The 21,854-nt window shown below is 34.4% G+C and overlaps 1 protein-coding gene across 1 annotated transcript; it reads right to left on the bottom strand.

Moving 5' to 3' along the window:
• Positions 1–19,896: 19,896 nt before the first annotated feature.
• On the bottom strand, positions 19,897–21,854 carry LOC111389857 (putative late blight resistance protein homolog R1B-8). The gene is made up of 2 exons (XM_023014834.1): positions 20,714–21,854; positions 19,897–20,590 (listed from the first exon to the last, which is right to left on the bottom strand). Exons 1-2 carry the CDS (start codon positions 21,118–21,120, stop codon positions 19,897–19,899), a joined length of 1,101 nt encoding a protein of 366 aa, XP_022870602.1. The 5' UTR covers positions 21,121–21,854.

The following is a 21,854-nucleotide window of genomic DNA, read 5'->3' as shown; positions in this document are numbered from 1 at the left end:
CCGAATGCTCGCTCAATAACGTTACGGCAAGATGAGTGATGAAAATTGAACCTCTTCCACGCATTTAGGACCTACCATCGACTGCCATTGCTGTTCCGAAATTCTTGAAAGTAATATCGTACATTAAATCCCTTGTATGGAGCTATGTATCACGACAGCTGTGTGAAACCCGAGTTCACAAAGTAGTATTTCTCGTTCCTTAGTTTCAAAAAGTTTACATCCAGACTATGGACACATCGTGCCAAAATACGACTGTCGTACCTGTTCCCAGTAGTTCCGGGCATTACAAACGTAAAACACAAATTGAAATCACACGTTGCCAACAAGTTCTAAGTTGGATATCCTTTCCTTCCAAAAAAGTCTGTCTCCTCTATCGCGGTAGCACAACTCAAACATGCATTCTGTCAATCGAGCCAATACACTCCTGTTACAGGAATCCAAATTATTAGTGGGCACTTCTAACGAATCAATAAATGTTGTACAAACGCATTGGTTCCCATTTAGTGTTCGGCCATCCTAACCTGAAACGGTGGTATTGGGTTGGTGATGTCTGCCTTCTTCATTGTACTGGTGATGTGATCTAATCCTATCAGCAGCTAGCACAACGACGACTCACAGCACGCATTTGAAGTAATGGGAAATGGTCTACAAGGAATGCTCAAAGAGCATTTGCACATGAAGATATCATTTTCTGTGTGCTAAAGAATATGCCAACTTGTTCGTATATATCGATGTTTGTGATGCTCACTAATCCTTGCTGATCTCGAAGAATACGCATAAAAAGCTAGAACGTAGGGGGATACATGCGGAACTCTTGGAAACAAGTTTGTGAGTACACGTGCATATTCTGAAGTATGAAAAAATGACCGCTGCGTGACATGGAAAACAAGTATCTGTTGCCTCTATTCGGTGACAAGTTTCGAGGACTATGCCTTCCGCTCTTCATAAATATTACAACCATGCAAGAGTGTCATCTTCCATCTGTTGCAGTACTTCATCGTCCTATCCTTAGTCAAAGTTGAACACTAAAATGAAGTTGCAATCTATACCAAAGGAGGCAATCGCAGAGGACTCGTCGCTCATCTGCATGAGTAAAACACGACACACCCAATTAATCGGACTTTGGGAAACATCATTATGTAACAAGATGTATGTACTATAAAGAAAATGTGGGACAATTTCCTACCTTAACCCTACGGAAGTCTAAAATTTTTCTAACTCTGCATTTTCTCCCAACTTCACTTGGTTTGTGGAAATATGGATGTTAAAAGGGCCGAGTCGACGAAATAGGGCCCGTGGACGGCTCGGGCTCTTAAAATCACGAGCCCGAATGCGAGCCTAGCGGGCCTCACCTTGTAGCTCGCCCACGAGCGGCTTGTAGCTCGTTAAGTTGAGTGACCAAAAAGGTTACTTTTTCAGTAACCGAAATAGTCACTGATTTATTTTTTTTCCTTCAATTATTAATACCCCCTTAACTCTCCATTTTTTTCATATCAATTATCTCTTCATTCTCACTTCTCATTTCTCAACTCTCTTTTATTATATCAATTATCGAGTTTTTACTCTCTTGTGCTGTTGTGCAAAATATACAATATCGGTTCATTTTTTTACAGTTTACTCAGTTACAATTTCAATTCATCCAATTCTCAATTCTCACTACATTTATATTTTTACTAGTTATTATATTTGAATTTCATTATAAACAATCAAACAAATGGATCAATGCTCATTTGTTGAGAACTTATTCGATACAGGATGTGGGTCACATGGCGAATCGCCTAGGATGGCACAAGAATATTTTCCAAATGAATTTGCCGGTCTAAATGACGTACCAATACCTAAAGATGTTCACATTAACAGTCATGGAAGTCATAATCCAATTGATTTGGATGATATTAATGTTCCCGAAGCGGAACAAGAGGACGAAGATGTCGAATTATATATCCCAGATACAAGGGAAAAGTGAAAGGGCAAAAAATAAGCAAAATATTAGAATCACTTTAAGTTGATTTCAACGAAAAAAGTCATCGATGGCCTTGCAAAATATACATACTGCCAACAAAAGTTGGCATGGCAAAAAGGAATTGGTACCACCCATCTCAACCCCCACTACAAAGCATGTGCGGCCAGATATGGATTTCTTCCAGCTGGTCAAACACAATTACAATTTGACAGTCCAGGCACCGGTTCTACGAGTTCACTCCTATCCACGTGGGTGTGTTCGGGGGACAATACTCGAACCGGAATGGTGAAATTTGTTGCCATCACTGAGTTGCCTCTCGCTATTGCAGACGATCTACACTTCGTCTCATTCGTGAAAGAATATCTGCAACCAATATACGTTGTGGTAAGTCAAAACATTCTTCATGCCGATACAATACAATATTTCAATCATTCAAAACAATAATTAATTATAAATTTGTAACAATATGGGGTGTTATCTTTAACTTCTGATATATGGGAAGGGGTTAATAAAAGAGCATATATAGTTACAACCGCACACTATAGTTTTAGTAAAAGAGCATATAAAGGGGTGTTATATCTTCACTTTGGTGCGTGCATAAAAAAATTATTGCTTTTAGAATTATTGAATTTCCTCACAATGCTAATAATATATATAATCTATTATCAGTATTATTAGAAATATAATTGCGAGACTAAAATTCGATCTTTTACTTTTGATAATGCTAGTGTTAATAAGGTAGTCGCCGATAAATTGTATAGGACACTTCAATCTGATTTTGGTGGATATTTGTTTCATATTCGTTGTGTGTGCCATATCTTGAATTTAATTGTGTAAGATGGCTTAAAACATAAAAATGATGAACTTCAAAAGATTAGAAATGTATTAGTATATATTACGATCTCTCCTAATAAAAAACAAATATTTGAAGATTTTTGTGTCGAACTAGGGGTGACGACTGCTAAAATATTTGTTAGCGACGTAGGCCATAGATAAAACTCTACTTACTTGCTATTAAAGTCATGTGAATTTTTTGAATATTTAATAACTGACTTTTATAACAATAGACACGTTACAAGTGATGACGATGGTATGTTGAATAAATCCGATTGGGTTTTAGCTTTGAAAGTTAAACGATTTTTAACATATTTTTATGAGACCACAAAAATTTTATCCGACATTTATTATCCCACAAGTTGTATGGTGCTTGAACGTCTTTATATAATTGCAAGTATATTTCATAAATATAAAAATAATCCTACTTTTAGTGAAATTATAATTGCTGTGGAATTAAAGTTTAGAAAATATTAGGAAGAACTGCATATGTTATTTCCTCTAACATGCACAATGGACCGCCGATATAATATTTCGGGAACTAAATACGTAATTGATCAAATCAATAAAGCCTTAATACTTGATATACCTATCACCTATAAGAATTTAGAGCAAAAATTATGTGAAATGTATGATTTATAAGCGGAAAGAATGAGTGCGAATGTTAGTCGGATACCCTCTGCACCTACTCCTTCAGCTGAAATTGAAGAAACTGATGCCGAAATAATGAATTTATTTCAAGACATTAATGCATTTAGATATGATGCAACTACAATGTGTTCATCTAGTGTCATGTCGTCTACATTTACATCTCATCAAACATCTGCTGCAATTCAAAATGTGATGCCTGTCGAATTAATTGATTACTTCGTTATCTACTATGCCAACAGATAGAACAATTAAAAAAAGTTCAGGAAAAGTAATTGAATTCTAGCGAAAATATGAAAGATGTTAGCCAATTGTTTCTGCAATTGCGAAAGATCTGCTGACACCTCCGCTTCGGAGTCTACTTTTAGTGCAGGTGAAAGGGTTTTGACTGATGTCAGGAGTCGATTGAAAGAAGATATTTTGGAAGCGTTAATGTGCGTGAAGGATTGGCTCCTGACTCTCATTTTCGACTACAAGATAAATACACTGAAATTGCATGTCGTCAGGTAAGTGATATTTGATTTAATTATATTAATCAAAATTTTATTATTTTTTAATCGTTAAATTTAATTTTCTTTAAAAAAGTTGTATACATTACACCAAGTGGTTCGTGTACAATTTTTAACTCCGCCTACTCAAAATTGATGTAGTCGGTCCCAAATCCGGATAAAGGAGGAGGTTTTATATTTTATCTACTTTAAAAAGAAATCGAAAAAATATATTTTGTGTAAATGTATTTCAAAAAATAATTCGTCTTCATTACATAAATATTTTATACTTTATAAAAAATATTACAATATGATAGAAATAAAAAAAATGTCTTCATTAAATTATTTGTATTTTTTAATACTTTTTATTTTTTTAAAAAGTGTTTTCATTACATTATTTGTGTTTTTTCTATTTAAAAAAAAGGATGATAAACTCGTGAGCCAAAGCTCGACTCGGCCCACGAGCTCGAACGAGCTACAAGCTCCGAGCTCAAGCTCGGCTCGTTGAAAACAAGCCAGGCCGAGCCGAGCCATCACTATGTGGAAATGGATGAGGCCCTTTATAGACATACCAATGTCATGATTATACTTGCCATACACACAATGTTTACTTTAGCCTGCCTTGATGGTAAGTGACGAGCACTTTAAATGGGAATACATTCTCTACATATGGCAATGAATATATTCCATCAACACGTCAACTTAAAACATGTCACAGTAGAAACAAATATGTTCGACATACACATACAACTGTTGCCATTAAACATTTTATCGCTCTCAAGTACAATAATTACATACATGCTCAACAAATGGGAAATTAAGTTGTCCAAAGTACATCAACACATATGAATACAAACAGCATTAATGACATAAATATGAAATCGACAATGGCAAAGTAAAATTAAAGTTTGTGCCATGCCTTCGACAACTTGTCTTGGTTTGATTCCTCGTCGCGTTTGAAGCAGTACTCAATCCACACGAACCTGAGCTCCCATGTTTGGGCAGACTTGTATGCAATTCAATTGTCACTCTGCCTAAAGAACTACCGAGTGATCAAATGGAGCTTGTCACCACTAACAACGAGGCCCATGAAAAGCAAGTCGTTCACACACTCTAGAATGGTCATTAGGCCCTTGTCCTTGGAACGAAGGATCAAGGTGAATTCTCTTGACGTAGTCACCAAGTTGTTAGCAGACTTCGACACTTCCCTGGCCCCGAAGTTCTTTTCTTTCCCTTTTCCCTCACCTCCTTACCATTACACTTTTCCCTGCCTCGCCTGAGGGAAATATTCATTAAAGAGTTGGCTCTGCCCTCCGTTGGCTCGTCACTCGAGTCTGTCGTCTTGGCATTGACCGGTAGCCTATCGTTTGGATCTTCGGTGTCATTGTCCAAGATAAAATCTAAATCGGATTGTGAAAGTTTTGTTGGTGTTAAAACATACTTTGTAGAGTCATTACTGTCATCGAATAGTTTGCTGTAAGTGTGGTAAATTTCTCTGTTGTCACTGTCCTTAAACTTTCCATACTTTGGATTCTCCTGCACTAGGTTAATGATATCAATTCCATGTGCATATCACAGTGGGACATAGTATGGCGTAAAAAAAAAAAAAAAAAAAAAAAAAAAAGAGAACAACGAGATCATGCAATTCCACATTCAACTAAAGCATAACTAGAAATTTGCAAAAACATAGTGCAAGCAGCGGACATGGGTTTGGAATAAGTCCTAAACGTACATGGTTCCTAGTAGATTGCATTTCAGTTTTCGAAATGACAAGGCAGCTTGTACTGCATCCTATGAAGTTGGCAACAACAAAGGTAACGACAACTATAAATTATGCATTCCAATTGTATTTTTACAAAAGCAGCACAACACATTATGAAGATTCGCATTATGTAGTGAGGGTAGTCGGAAATAGGTAAAGTATAATCATGTTCAACAAGTGTAAAGTGGACAATCATATGGCAAGACAAACAGGGAGATTATGATTACGGGCAGTTCATTATTACCTTCAATTTCTGCTTCTACCACCAGTCCGCCACTTTGATTCTGCCCCCATTGTTCAACCTATACTGAATTCCAGAGCATTAGAGCAATTCATAAAAAGCTCGTGCTCCGTTCGCATAACTTGCTAGTGGTTTTTGAGCTGAGCGATCGTCCAATCCTTCCTAGCCTTCTTGTTCAACAGATCACGGATGTGCTCCCAGCAAGTAGTCGAAAAAAACTTACCCCGACAATGCCCTCAGCAGTCACGTGCTCTGCCATAGAGATAAAAATCTGGTATTCCCGAGGATCCTACTTCGCACACTTTTGGGTCTTTGACCTCGTGCCGGAGCGTCGAGGAAGAGATACAACTAGCACCGGGTCAATTAACTAGGTCATGTAGCTTTGAAAAAGAAACGGTTGTCAGTCACCAACTTGCCACAAAAAGTGATTTTTGATGTGCTAGAATCTCGTGAATTCGGTAAGAAGCTTACCATGCTTTGTGGATAGTAGCCCCAATGCGAGCTGTCGTTGTCCTTGCCGTGTGGCCCTGACTTGTGGGTCCAAAAGGCATAGAAAGGAATCAGCCTATGAGTCTATGTCGAGGAATTGGTGGGCGACTTTACGGGACAATGGCAGAACGGGAGCTCCGAACAGTGGATCGGGCACAAGTTAGGCTGCTATGGATGCCATACGTTTATATGCAGAAGTGGATGTCTTCAATTGTAGCTTCTATGGTCCAGCATCTGAGGTCAGTGTTGGCCACGCGGAGTTAAGTGGAGATGAGCAGAGTTCAAGACTTATGGAAAAAAGAAGGTCACATGTCATGAATGGGGAATAATTTGGAGTTCATTTCAATAAAGGAGGTATTTTCGTCTGGCAACGTGCAACGATCAACAAGATTTTTTATCTACAACTGCTAAGCATGGCAGCAGACATGGGGCCCAATTGCTGCAAAGGAGTTGGTTGAAAAGTAGCAGATAATTAATTTTAAGAGAGGTAAAGATGGCCAAACAGCTGGGAGCGCATCCGTGACTTCAAGTGTTTGCGTTGAACTTCATACTATTACATGCAAATTAGCTCTTGTTTGATTGAGCTTAAGATTTTTTGTAGATTCCTTGTATTGGGTAAAATCAAAAGTGCAATAGCTTTGAAAATTCATATATTGACTTCTAGTGTTCGTGCTGGATTGCATGTTACTACATACGAATTAATCCCTTATTTGATTTAGCTAAAAATTAGATTTTTTGTAGATTTTGATAAAGTTGATAAAAAGTGTAAATCCTATGAAATTCGTGATTAAAATTAATAATTGACTTTTTAACTTAAATTTTTATCAACTATTTAGCTACACCATACAGGAGCTTAATTTATATGTCACATGATGATGTATATGAAGGCATCTTATGTCTAGACGTACTCACAATATACACATTAAAATTCACCATATATAGAGCATGTTAATGGGCATGCTTGATCACTTACACGTAGCGGTGGCAATGGACCGGCTCAGCTCAGCTCGGCCCTTAAACATACGAGCTCGGCTCATGTTCCTCAGGAGCCGAGCTCGTGGCTTGTTACTTAAGGGGGGAGCTCGTTGATTTCCATTTTCTTTTTTAAATTTAAATAGATGAAATCAGAATATAATTATACGAACCCTCCTCCTTTATCCAAGCTTGGAAACGGTAACTTAAATTTTGAGTAGGCGGAGTTAAAAATTGTACACGAATGACTTGTAGGTTGTAACATGTACAAATTTTTAAAGGAATTTAAAAATAGTACTATAAAATAACAAATTCTGATTAATATGATTAAAATTGCATTAAATATCACTTATGACTTACCTAACAATATGTGATTTCGACAAATTAAAATTTATCTTGTAATCGAAAATGAGCGTTACGTCAATCCTTCACGTGCATTAATAATGCTTCCAAAATACTTTTTGCCAATCTATCTAATACATTTTTCAGTTTCCAATTTATTGTATGCCACATAGATCCAATTTCTCATATGCCACAAAGATTCAGATTTAAATCCATGTGGCCTACGATAAATTGAAATAGTAAGAAAATTGTAATTGTATGACGCAGAAGAGTGAAAAACCAATAATTTGAAGATGAAAATGGGTGGGCCTTCTGGGGGTATTTATAGGCAAATGTTTTGAGGAAAAAAATTTGTAACCCAAATTCGGCAACTATAGCACACGAACTGAGCTCGTGCGCTCGCGGATAATTGGCTCGCCAAATGGGGCCCTGCGCTTGGCTCGGGCTCGTGATTTGACAAGCCCGAACCGCCCACGATCCCTATTTTGACGAAATGAGCGGCCAAACCAACGAGTCGCTAGGCCCCTTTGACATCCCTATTTACACATAATGTTTCTATGATTTTGTTCTGGATTAAACTTTCGATTAAAAAAAAAATACAAATCTGTAACCTTATATTTGTTTTTCTTTTAAATATGTGTTCATTTATTGTTAAAATTAATAAATTATTTTATTTATAATTCTCGTAAAATAAAAAAAGTTATTTACTTTATAATTTTACACTACTATTTTTGCATAAGGATGTTAGAGATCAAAATGGGCGTGCCGACACTTCCCAATTAGATTCGCTATCCTCATAATCTACCGATTCAGACTTTTTTTTTTTTTTAACATTAATTTATTACACTTTGACAAACTTCACGTATGCTGCCAGTCGAATTTCACAAACTTACTTGATGATCTCTCTTTCAAGAAAAATTAAACCTACTTTAAAGTGTGGAATGACTACATCACTAGGTAAGTTTCAACAATTAAAAGTGCGTTATACGACCCAAAGAAATTCAATTACAAGACCCACACAAATATTAAAAGCATATCTTTACTATCTTCTGGATTTATAATTTTTAATACGACAATTGACAAATTATTTTATTTTTACACCACGCTCACAAACCATTCACAAGTTGATAAAAATATTAATTTAATAGGGGGTAGTGCTTTTTTGTTGTATTAAACTAACAAAGAGAAAAAAATAATAATAACTCTCTCTCTCTCTCTCTCTCAAATAATGAAAATTTAATGGGAGCCCAAGGTTGCCCCTCCCTTCGCCCTTAACAAAATATAAATCAACAAAAAAATAAAAAATAAAAAATAAAAAATCTCAATTTATATTCAATTTCAATATCAAAATGTCACAGTGAAACTTAAACCATCAAAAGCTAGTCCTCTTTTCACCTCCTTTCACTCTATATCATAAAATTGTCAAAATTCAAATTTTTGCCCAAGAACACGAAAATATTGCACAAATCAACAGAGAGTAGAATTGAATAATTCACTCTAAAGAATAAAGAATTGAATATAACAATCAACAAATGCTCGTTAACTAAGCAAAAAATAAGTGTGATATTCACATCTATAATTATTTTGTAGTCATTTTTTATTTTTAAACATGTCCTAAAATCATTTTCTTGATCTAAAGTAATTCTCATTTAATTGTTCAAATAAATAACATAATTTATTTATAAAACTAATCAATAAAAAATTATTTAGTTATTGTTTTAAAATATATTTTTTACTAATATAGATTTGAACCTAGCTTTCGAACGAGCTAGGACAAGAGTAGAGAATATTAATGTGATTTTTTAACTAACTGGCACTTACGAATAATCAAAAGAAACTATGTTTCTACCCCCATTTCGTATGATTTCGTCGAGGAGTTCAATAAAGTAAATCCTATTTTCAAACAAGTCTATAGCGAATTAGAAAAAATGATTAATAAAAAATTATTTATTTATAGTTTTAAAATATATTTTTTTACTAATATAGATATGAATCTAGCTTTTGGACGAGCTAGGGCAAGAGTATAAATTATTAATGTAATTTTTTAACTAATTGGCGCTTACGAATAATCAAAAGAAGCTTTGTTTCTACCCCCATTTGGTATGATTTTGTCGAGGAGTTCAATAAAGTAAATCCTATTTTCATACAAGTCTACAGCGAATTGGAAAAACGAAATAAAATGAATAAAAAAGATATCAAATCAGTAATATGCAATGTTTTAAGAATTGACCCGACTATTTACTTGAAAAAGAGAGTCAAGCATCAAAAGGTTAAATCAGGGTTGAATCGGAATCGAACTAGTGATTTTTGAAAAATTAAAAAATATAAATATGCAATACATATATATAATTTAAAAATATACATTTACATAGGTTGAACAGGTTCATGGGTTTTTCAAAAACTTGTCAATTTAACGAGTTTTGGGATGAATTTTCAATTAGAGGTTTTATAAGCCTACCTAGATTGGTTTTGGTTTTGGACTCGATTCTCGATTCTTTCAGTTGAACGGATTGGGGTCGGTCCGATTTTTAAAACTCTGATAATATGATGTGTTTTGTAAATCTTAGATACTTTTATGTTTTTTTGAGCTCAGCCAAATATGTTATTCTTTGTTCTTTTCATTTTCACTAGCAAACATGTTACTAAGTTACTTTTTATAGTAAAATAAAACTTACTTTTATACTAAGCCCAATTTTTATACAAATTAAATCCAGATTTTAATACAAATCAAAGTTAATAACTAATTTTAAGCATCCATTAATTTTAAGAGACTCACAACTTTTCAACCATACATTTCGCTTATTTTTATTAAAATCTAGTAAAAATTTGATTTTAATACTCACCAATCAGGGGCTAAGTGCTTTTAATTAAGAAAAAAGTAATTAATTATTTAAAAACTTATTTGATACAAATTAAATTTAGATTTTAATTTAAGTCAAAGTGAACAACTATTTTTAATCAAACATTTCAAGGGATCCACAACTTTTTAGCTAAATTTCAATAATTTTTATCAAAATTTACTTAAAATTTGATTTTAATCCCTATTAAACAAGGCCTTTAGTCATATTTCAAAATGAAGTTATTTAAAACTTAAAATTAAATTTATTCAAGTTTGGCAGTTAGCAAAAAATGTCAGCAACTTTTAGGCCCTGTTCTCTTTACCGTTTTCGGGCCGTTTTCTGTTTTCGATTTTTCAAAACGGTGAAAACGTGTTCTCTTTCCCGTTTTCGAAAAAAAATTTTCTTTTTTTATTTATTTTTTTTTTTGGAGGTGTGGTGATTCTCTTCAAAAAAAAAAAAATTTCATTTTTTTTGTTTTAAGAAACAAACAAAAAGAACACATTTTCAACAATTTCAAAACAAACACTCAAAACACAAAACTCAAAATGAATTTAAAACTCAAAACACAAAACTAAAACACAAACAAAACACCCTTAACTTTTAAGTTTGACCCAAGTGTTTTAATCCACCACTGAAGGTTCAGCTCCCCTTTCCCCGTTAATTTCCTTTGAGATTGCAATCCAAAACCCCCTCCGCCGCGGTGCCATCACTCTCTCCATTACAGGTGCGATTCTATTTTCTTAAATTGAAACAGTTTTTGTACGGTCCCTCCCTTTAACTTTTTATATGAAATATTTGTAGAAATGTGTAGTGTTTTATTTATGAGTCAAATCTTTAGTTGCACTGTTTTCTGCATGTTCAATGAGATTTTATTTTTGCAACACAAATTGGGGAATTTGCAGAAAATAATATTATGACAGGATAAAAGAGGATTCAGAAGTAGTGTATACTACCAGAAGATGCCTTCTTTCTTTTAATGGGGTGGGGTTGAATGTAAAATGCATAGTCTATTGATACATACATTATATAAAGATTGACTTCTTTGGAGATGATGAGGATGGAAGAAAAATCCTAAAAATGACCCTCAACTCTGTAGGCTACTGTAAATAGAATTAGTTTAGCAATTAGTCAGTTTGTTAAGTTTAACTTTCCTTGATACTTTGCTTTTCTAATTTTCGAACAATAGATTTTTCTAAGCAGTCACATTGTAGCTATAGACGGTATTTTGATTTTCTTTTTTGTTTCTTAACCTATGGTCAGACTGGACATAGATATTCGACCAGACTCTTTCCTTATCTAAATCAATTCTCTGACTGAGTCAATCCATTTGATCACCTATTTCATGGTAGACTCAATTTCGAGAAAACTCGAGCAACGGGTTTATTAAAATGAAGAAACACACCATCTGCATAAGTAGTCTCTACCTATAAAAGTGGTGCCTAGCTCATATACAAGAGAGATTTTTTTTTAGAACACTCTACAAACTATTATCCTAGCACACTTTCTGTCATCAGGATTCACAACTAGTTTAACCATCGAATTATAACAGGTAGGCACCACTGCATCATCAAGGATACTATGTGAAGAGCAGTACACATTTTTATGTTAGATTTGCATCTATGACTACAAACTAAACTTTAATCCCAATAAATTTGGGATTGACAACATGAATATTTTGTTGCCACTGTTTAGATTTTGGGTTTCTTCTTAAAAGATCAACCTTGTTAATAGAAGTGATCTAAGACCTTATAAGTTGGTCTATATTTTCATCTTTATTTTATATGTGATTATATTCCTTAACATGTTCCCACAAGATGATGACTCGTTTGAGCAGACCAATAGTGAAATTCATGTACTCATTTTTGAATTTTAATCGGATCGAATCGTTCGTTGGAGCTTAATGGGCTTTAATACCATGTTAAAATTTATAGTTTATCTTAAAAGGCCAATCTTGTTAAGAGGAGTAGCCGAGAGCCTTATAAGTTGGTCTATGTTCCCATCTTTATTCGATGTAGGATTATATCCCTTAACATACCATTTTAAGACTTGGGTCCATCTTAAAATGTCAACTTTGTTAAGAGGAATAGCCCAAAACTTATAAACTAGTCCAAGTTTACATCTTTATTCGATATGAGATTATGTTCCTTAACAAACCCACAGCAAGATGGTGGCTCTTTTGAGCAAACCAATCTTGGTGTCCGTATGCTCATTTTTTTATATTCTTAATCGGATCGAATCGTTTGTTAGAGCTTAATGTCTCTGATATGTTAAGATTGAGAGTTCCATCTTAAAAGATCAACCTTATAAATAGGAGTAGCACAAAATCTTATAAGTTGATTTATATTTTCATCTTTATTTGATGTGGGTTTATATCCCTTAACAGCCACTTTGTCGAGGGCATGTATAAATGTAAATTTCAATTGTGAAACCTGTCTCTATTTTCCTGGTGGGTAACATATGAATGTTTTGATAATTTAACCAGCTATGAAGGATGACACTCATTCTACTACCAATATGTCACGTGGCGTATATTCTTTTATATATCAGTTTTAAATTTCCTAGACTTAAGGCAGATGTGTTCAACACACCACATGTTGTGTCCGATATTTTATAATTTTTTAATTTCTAACGCATGAGGGCAAGTGTATCCATGCTTAAGAAACTGTAATCCCCATTTTTCAAATTTTGGGATATAAAATATGGAAAATTTAACTGTTAAAACTTTTGCGTAGGATTATTAAAATAATGCAAGACAATGGGGAAACCTTCATGTTGGATCTTTAATATCTACCGTGTGCATGCATATTACTTCTAAGGTAAATTTTATACATTTATTACTTGTGAGGTGTCATTAAAGGGTTGTCTTTTCAATAACACTGCAGAATGGATATTACCCAGTTCCAACCTGTTGATAGGGTAAGCAACCTTGCTGACAATGTAGCAGATAGCATTCTAATGCATTTGACTTTACATGATGCTGCAAAGACAAGTATTTTGTCAAAACAATGGAGGTATAAATGGGTCAAACTACCCCAACTGAGATTTGATGAGACCCTATGGCAAGAATATGAGGGAAACCTAGAATCAGCTAGAATGAAATTCTTGTTGATCCTTTACAAGGTTCTTTTGCTTCGTAAAGGACCCATAACTAAATTGAGCTTCGTTATTCCGAAACTTAAAATTGCTCAGACATTGACGACTTGATACATATCTTATGGAAGTACAGTGTTGAAGAATTCACCTTTAAAATCAAGAGCGGAGAACAGTACACATTGCCTTCTTCACTATTTATGTGTTTACATTTGAAACATTTGAAGCTGTTGTCTTGTTTGATCAATCCTCCTCCACCAAGCTTTGAAGGATTTAATAGGATGATTTGGCTGGAATTGCTTGACGTGACAATTGATTATGATGTATGCATTAGGAAGTTTGATATCTAGCTGCCCATTACTGGAGAAACTGTTGCTGAATGTTTCAAACAAATTTGACTACTTAGAAATTGATGCTCCTATGCTAAAACACTTTGAATTGACATGTTTCCTACATCATTGTTTTGTTTTAAGAAATTCACTCTTCTTGCAATAATTTTTGTTGCTTCACATAATGATTGGGTGGTTGACAATATTTTGCAAGATGGGAAATGTAACTTCATTCAGTTTTTTTATTCTCTTTTGTATGAAGTTTATTGGCCTTCAGAAAATATTCTTGAACTATACTGTCATTAAGGTATTTTTGATTATAAATACAATCCCTTGAAATCGTCAAGTTAACTATATTAGATCGTGCTTTTACCACTGCTCTCAAGATTTTGGCTGCAGGTCAAGTCCAAGAAAGGCTTCCAGCTACTTTAATCCACCTTAAAGTTCTGAGGTTATTTTATATATTTTTTAGTTTATTGGATGAACTCTCTTGTGTTCTGTGCTTGATCAGAGGTTATTTTATATATTTTTTAATTTATTGGATGAACTCTCGTGTTCTGTGCTTGATCAGAGGTTATTTTATATATTTTTTAGTTTATTGGATGAACTCTCTTGTGTTCTGTGCTTGATCAGAGGTTATTTTATATATTTTTTAATTTATTGGATGAACTCTCGTGTTTTGTGCTTGATCAGCAGCGCCCTCAACCTTGAGGAACTGAGATTCGAGGTAAGTGATGGATATGACCATTACAATTTACATCTTCAATTTTCCATTTTAAAACAAAAGTTTAAGCTCAGTGATATCTTGCTTTAATGTCTAGATTTGTGAGAGTGCTGCAAATGCTGATGCTAGTCCTATTCCAGATTTTCTGTAAGTGCAAGACTGCTCAGATGTAACTTCAAATCGACTTCAAAAAGTGAAGCTGCATTTTATTTCAGGCACAGTTGCTGAGATGGCAGTCACTAAGCTTTTACTAGAAAAATCGCCTAAGCTGAAAAGAATAGTGATCTGGTCAATGGCCAACGCTGTCGCTGACGTAGGACTTCAGATTCTAAAACAGTTGAACAAGTTTTGGTGAGCATCTCCTGTTGCAAAGGTCGATAATGTAGATTTTGAAGATGAAGTTGAAGTTGAAGACGAGGACAAAGATGAAGACGAAGACGAATCCTGAACCTCTGTCTAGCTAGGAGGTCAGGAGTACTTCAATCTTGCGACACGGGCTTTTTGAAACAATAGTTATTATTATTATTATTTTTTTTTTTTTTGTCTCGGTTGTCATGGTTAACATCTCAGATTCCAGATCATATCAAGAAAACATTTATTAGATTGCATGTTATTTCATTTGATAGGTTTACTCAAAGCAATTTTGAAAGCGCTTAATATGTTTTCCAGACGTGGATCATGCTTTCTCCAGTTATGGTTTGAAAATCGAAGCTGTAGACTTCTGAAAGATTTGTGCATAAAATTTATGATCTTATGTGCATGATGTTGCGTATAACAATAGTTTGGTCGCGATAAGTTTTGATTTCATCGTGGCAAGTTTGGTATGATTAGATAACGCGACTCGTGACAATTTATTTTTACGGATTTCCTAAAGCATACATTTAGTCAAAGAAAGTATGTACTTGAGTTGATAGACAATTTTACAGTTTTACTGACTTCAAAATTGGATTAGTTGGAATATGTTGCGAAAAATACCAAGCTCAAGTAAGCTATCTTTATATTGTAGAAGAGTAGACGTGAGCTAATTAGTTTGTAAGCAATTTAATTTCATTTCTTAGTACTTCAATGTCAAATCGAAGACACGTCCATGGCTACTTGTTCGAACCTGGATACCATAAGGGACGCTTTAACGCTTTTAAAATATAGGACATTCAAGACAAATTACTGGAGGAGTTGAGGGTGGACAATTACAAGATCATTTGATAAATCAATTTACATGGACAAGTATGTAATCTACAATATTGGCCTAATATGTTAGATAACCCTTATGGAGTACGTCCAAAAGAATGAACTAAAGGTCGATAAATGTGATAGAGCCAGTAGTTTAATTTGATGAATAGTAAGGACCCTTATTCAAATTTGACACATTGAAAATCTTTTGAAAGAATGGTGTGTTCAAGAATTCAGATGTTTAAATGCTCTTAGTCTAGTTTGTCACTTGGAAATCGATGGCATAGCAGTAAAAAATGATGCCTATCGTTTATGTCAATGAAGTTATACTTATTTTGCATTAGCAAGTATAATTACATAATCATTTATTGTTGGCGCCCCCATGTATATTATTATCCGTCTGAGTCAATCAATTCAATCAACTCTTTACACGAAGAGTCAATTACATAATAATACTGAAAAAGGAGAAACACCCCCTCCTGTTCTGAACTTTGGGGATAGACAGGGTGGAAGATTTTCGAATAATAAAATTTTCTTTTTGTATTTGTTTCGTATCAACTAGGCTGGTTCTAGAAATATTGTAACGCCTTGGAAAGGCGTACTAACATCTATATGTAGAGATTGCTGTTTTAATTTGATATACATGAAAATTTACCATCTTTCTTCTATTTTATTTGAAGGAATCCCTTAACCAACAATCTTATGAGCAAATTCTTGATTGGGAAACTTCTCTGAAAATTTACTGTCTTTCTTCTATTTTATTTAAAGGAATCCCTTAACCAACAATCTTATGAGCAAATTCTTGATTGGGAAACTTCTCTGGAAATTTATCGTCTTTCTTCTATTTTATTTGAAGGAATCCCTTAACCAACAATCTTATGAGCAAATTCTTGATTGGGAAACTTCTCTGAAAATTTACTGTCTTTCTTCTATTTTATTTAAAGGAATCCCTTAACCAACAATCTTATGAGCAAATTCTTGATTGGGAAACTTCTCTGGTAGAGGGTCTGAGCAAGCAATTTAAGAATCTGATAAGCAAATTCAGGAAAAACAAGAAGAGATGGGAAATGAAAAGCTTGAAGTCATAATACTGCAATGTTAATAAAAATTTCGACCCAATGAGCAGTTGTACAACAAACTTTGATGGAAAAGTAGATGTACCATCGATAAAACCTTCTAATCCACTAGCCATGGTGACATTCAGAATTTGGTTTTCCCACCGAAGATAATTGGTTTTATCAAGCCTAATATGATTGTGAAGCCACACATTTTTCATTGTTTGATTAAAAATTAAAATACAATTTTTCTAAAACAACGTATTACTAAAAACAAGTCAATATATCACTATAATTGTAGCCTACACATTTTCATATTTTGAAAACATTGTATAATTATATCATTATCAATATCATCAAATACATCGTTCTAATATACGCCACCAAAATGTCATTCAACCGTTGATCTTGCTTCCAACTATGCAATCGATTTTTGATCATCTTGTTTGCCAAGAACGTACCAACCCTAGCATCTGAAATAATTAACACCAATGTTAAAAGTCTGTAAAGTAATGGGTTCACCTTTTTAAGTCAGAACAAACTTTTATGCAAGATCATTAAGGTCTTCAAACCCTAATAAAATCTCTTGAGTGTGCATATCAATAATATATGTCTAAATATGATCATCAATGCAAAGATCTCTACTGGTTTAAAATATTTGGCATATTACTCACACAATTGAATTCACTTGTCCTTTAGCGAATTGTGCAAACACAAACATGCAATACAAATGAGTAAATCACTATTTGCCTTGGAAAAATAAAAAAAGATCACCCGTCTCCTGAAATTGCATATCGATGACAGTTGATAAGTATGATTTTATACTTATCCAAGCCATCAAAAGAGGATGTTTGGAAATACATTGATGAGCATATATTTAATTTTGCGTATTTGATGATTATTTTAGGAGAAAAACCAGTATTGAACAGGAAACAATAAAAAGGGCCAATATTTGATCAAGAAGGATGGAATCTAGAATCAAGGACCAAGATAACAAGTTTAGAAGTGGAAGGACCTCCCATGCAATTCATTGAGGACTTGGACTAAACAATGAAATTATTTCGAGGACTGAATCAAACTAGAAGTGAAATTGTGATCATTGGGGGTTTTATTTAAACACGATTTTATGGTAAAATCTGTGAAAGGCAGAAATAATAGAGATCGATGTCCAAACATAGAACCTTATGGATTAGTAATTCCTAGAATAACATCAAGAAGCTCATAAAATTGAGCCAACTTAGCCTATTTGGTCCCCAATTTTTAAAACTCATTTTTCCCTTTAACTCATTTTCAACCACATATTCTATGAGACCCGCAACTTTTATTAATTTTTCAATCACATTTTATTGATCTTTATGAAAATCTATTAAAAATCTGATTTTAATCCAAACCAAACATGAGCTTAATTTCAATAGAAGGCAAAATTACAGTAGAATTAATTTTTGATGTTTTTGATGTTTAATACCTCGGACCAAGATGAGAACATGAAAGAGAGTTAAAGAAGAGAATCTCTCTCATTATTACCTTTGGAAGTTTCTCGATGTCAATTTCCTATTCAGAGATAATGACTTCAAGCTCTTCATTGCCCATCTCTTTTTGTTCTTCCTCAATTTTCTTAGCTGATTCATTGATAGTTTGTCCACACCTATATACCTGAATCTTCTGTAACATTGGAATATCACCTAAACAGGAAGGGATCATCTTTAGATTCCGGCAAAAATTCAATACTATTAGTTGAAGCCTCGGGAAATTATCACTGAGGCATTCCATTCTGCAATGTTTACACATACAAGTTTCAAGTATTTAAGTTGTGGGAATTTACCTTCACTTGTGTTCCATTGTTTCCCTCAAAGACAACTGATTCTAGTTTGAGAACCTCAAGGTAAGGCAATCTTCCAAATCTCCATTTGTTTTCGAGACACATTGTTAGAAAAATGTTGTCATTGGCAATCTGTGACCAAAGGACCAATTTGTCAAGTTTGTAAAGTCAAGGACTACATTGTAAAGGTCCAAAAAGTTCAGGGACTTGTGTTGCAATTTTGCAAAGTTTATAGCATATGTCTAGGGTAAAGTTGGATGCTTTGAAGATGCAAACGACGCGTTGATCTCGCTAGAGTTTCACCCTGACCTCGCTCGAGCCTAAATAACAGAACTGTTGTCGCTAGAGTTTCGCTGAGGGGTAGCTCGAGCGAAGGTGCGTCGCTCGAGTTTCGCCAGCACTTCGCTCGAGCGACAGTGCTATCTAGCTTTTGGTAATTTTCCTTCCTCGCGAATTTTAAATGCTCCATACTACCAAAAACGACCTACTATATAAACAAAAATTCCGTTTTTCATTTATAACCTTGGGAAAACACACAAATAAAAATTTCTCTCAACAACCAAAGGATTTAGAGCCAAAAAATTCTTTCTTTTCATCTTTTGCTCTATTAGAGAAAAACATCAACCTTCACAAAACCAAAACACCATTCAAATCTCCATATCAACTTCCAAAAGATCATCTGTTTGAAGATCCGGGAAGGAAACTGCTTGAAGAACTGGAGTGCTTGGTGATTCACGGGAGATAGAAGAAATTCAGGGCTGGGATTTTGGCGCAGATCTGCAAAATCCAGGAGAATTTTGGTTGATACAGTAAGGAGGTCAAAGTATTGTTAGATTCAATTATGTCTGGCGTACTGTAAGTCAATATCTTCTATAGTGGATCTCTATTGGCTTGTGCCCAGAGTTTTTACCCAGTTGAGTTTTCTCCATCAACATTTTGTTGCGTTTCTACTGTTTTCTGTTGTTTTGATTTCAACGCGGCAATTCAACTTAGGTAGCTAAATTATGTGAATGAATCTGGACAAAGCGTACTTATGTGACATGTTGCATAAGTTAATTAAATTGTTAAATTTCGCATAAACACCTATTCACCCCCCCTCTAGGTATTATTTGGGTCGAACTATAGCCTTTTCACACATCTCCAAATTGCAGTCTCAATTTTTTCAAATTTAAGGGCAAACCGATCAAATTGGTAGAATAAAAAAATAGATTCAACGATTCAAGCTGATTAAGGAAATCGAACGAATGATTTGGTGAATTTTCAACATTGATTTTCAGTCTACGAAGATTGGGTAAACATCTCAAAATTTTCTCATCCATTTCATGGTAAATTGAGAGTACAGAAATACTTTGTAGGATATTTATTTGGAAGCTCTTACTATTAGTTGCTAGTTGACGACTAGATTCACCGAAGTATGCACCGCCCTTGAACTCCATGTGTCTCAAACTCACCATATTAAGAAGGATCTCAGGTATTTCAACTTTATCAACATTGTCCACAACAAGAAATTCTAGTTTGTGGAACCTTTCCAAATCCAATGGTTGCCATTTATATGAAATTGCCAAGTACCTTAAGTGAACCATATTTTCAAATCCTATCACTAGATCTAGGATTGTTGACCTGTTCTTAAAATCAAAGACCCTAAGAACTTTGTAGCTGCATGAGATTAATGTGACTGTGCTCTCAAAAACAAAATCATATAGAAGAGAGCGTACGTGTAGGCCACTAGGATAGTCCATGTAGTTGATACTCAAACAATGGTGCTGCTGATACGTTGATACTTGACTGAAGAACTGTTGTTTATCTTCATCATCATCATCACTACTGGCAACAAAAACAACATAATCACATCATTGTTACGATTATCAAATATAATAACCTTCTAAGTAAGCTAAAATAAAAAATGGATGGAAAGGAAAGGAGAAAGAAGAGAAACATTGAACTTACTCTGAGATTAACTTCAAGGAGTTATTTTCTTCAGCTATTTTCAAGCACATTTCACGAAATAGATCATGAATCTTGCATGTTTTGACTCCTCCATCATATCTTCTTTCAGCAACAAGTACTAGGCTCCTATCAATCAGTTTCATTAGATAGTCTCGTGCCACGTCCTCTATGTTCTTCTTTTCTTCCTTCTTTATAAAACCTTCGGCAACCCAGAGAGATATCAACTTCCTTACAGGGATCTCCTTGTCTTCCTCGAATTCTCCAAAGTAAAGAAAACATGGTTTCAAATGCATTGGTAAATGGTTGTAGCTAAGCTGCAATATTTGGATGTGCTTCTCTGGTATTTCGGATATATGTGAACTTAAGTTTCTTGCAACTTTTTCCCACAAGAGTTCTTTCTTCTCCATGTTTGCAAGAACTCCAGCTATCACGACCACTGCAAGTGGTAGGCCCTGGCAGCTTTTTGCAATTTGCTTGCCAATGTCTAGGAATTCTTGAGGACATTTTTTTATCTTGGAACACTTTTTCTTGTAATATTTCCCAACATTCAACTTCCGACAGAAAAGGAAGTTCCTTTATGACATTACGAGGTAAAGCTTTCAAACCCACTTCTTTATTTCGAGTAGTGAATAAGATTCTGCTTCCATTTCCGTCATCTGGAAAATATCTTTTCAAATCAATCCACACATTGATATCCCATATATCATCTATCACAATGAGGTATCGGCTTCCTATTATGCTTTGGTAAAGATTTTTAGCCAAGCTTATTTCCTCCATATTCATGTATGTGTCCCTCTTACTGTTACTCATTAAGCTCAAAATTTCAATCAAAACATTTTCCTTATTATACATTTGAGAAACAACACACCAGGCACGCTTGTCAAAATGCTGTAAAACGGAGGGATGATTATATAATTTATTTGCCAAGGTCGTCTTACCAAGTCTAGGCATCCCAAAGATGGAAATAATTTGCAGCTGGCCTGTTCCTCCAACAAGTTGTTCTGTAATTTTAATTGTTACATTGTCAAATCCCACAACAATTTCTTCCAAAATGGGAGGTTCTTTTGACTCTGACTCTACCAGCTCATGTGGATGTTTTGAGACAACTAACATTCTAACTACATCAACATTGTTCTTCATT

The sequence above is a fragment of the Olea europaea genome, unplaced genomic scaffold (genome assembly GCF_002742605.1).
Source record: "Olea europaea var. sylvestris unplaced genomic scaffold, O_europaea_v1 scaffold629, whole genome shotgun sequence".
Taxonomy (NCBI): Eukaryota; Viridiplantae; Streptophyta; class Magnoliopsida; order Lamiales; family Oleaceae; genus Olea; species Olea europaea.
The sequence above is the reverse complement of the archived record's forward strand: the minus strand, read 5'-3'. Positions and strand labels throughout refer to the sequence as shown.

Excerpts from the sequence above, each read along its gene's own strand:
- LOC111389857 (XM_023014834.1), bottom strand. The coding sequence starts at position 21,120 with ATGGAGAAGAAAGAACTCTTGTGGGAAAAAGTTGCAAGAAACTTAAGT. Across the intron at positions 20,591-20,713 it reads TCCTTGAAGTTAATCTCAGA|TAGTGATGATGATGATGAAG; the intron begins GTAAGTTCAATG and ends TTTTGTTGCCAG.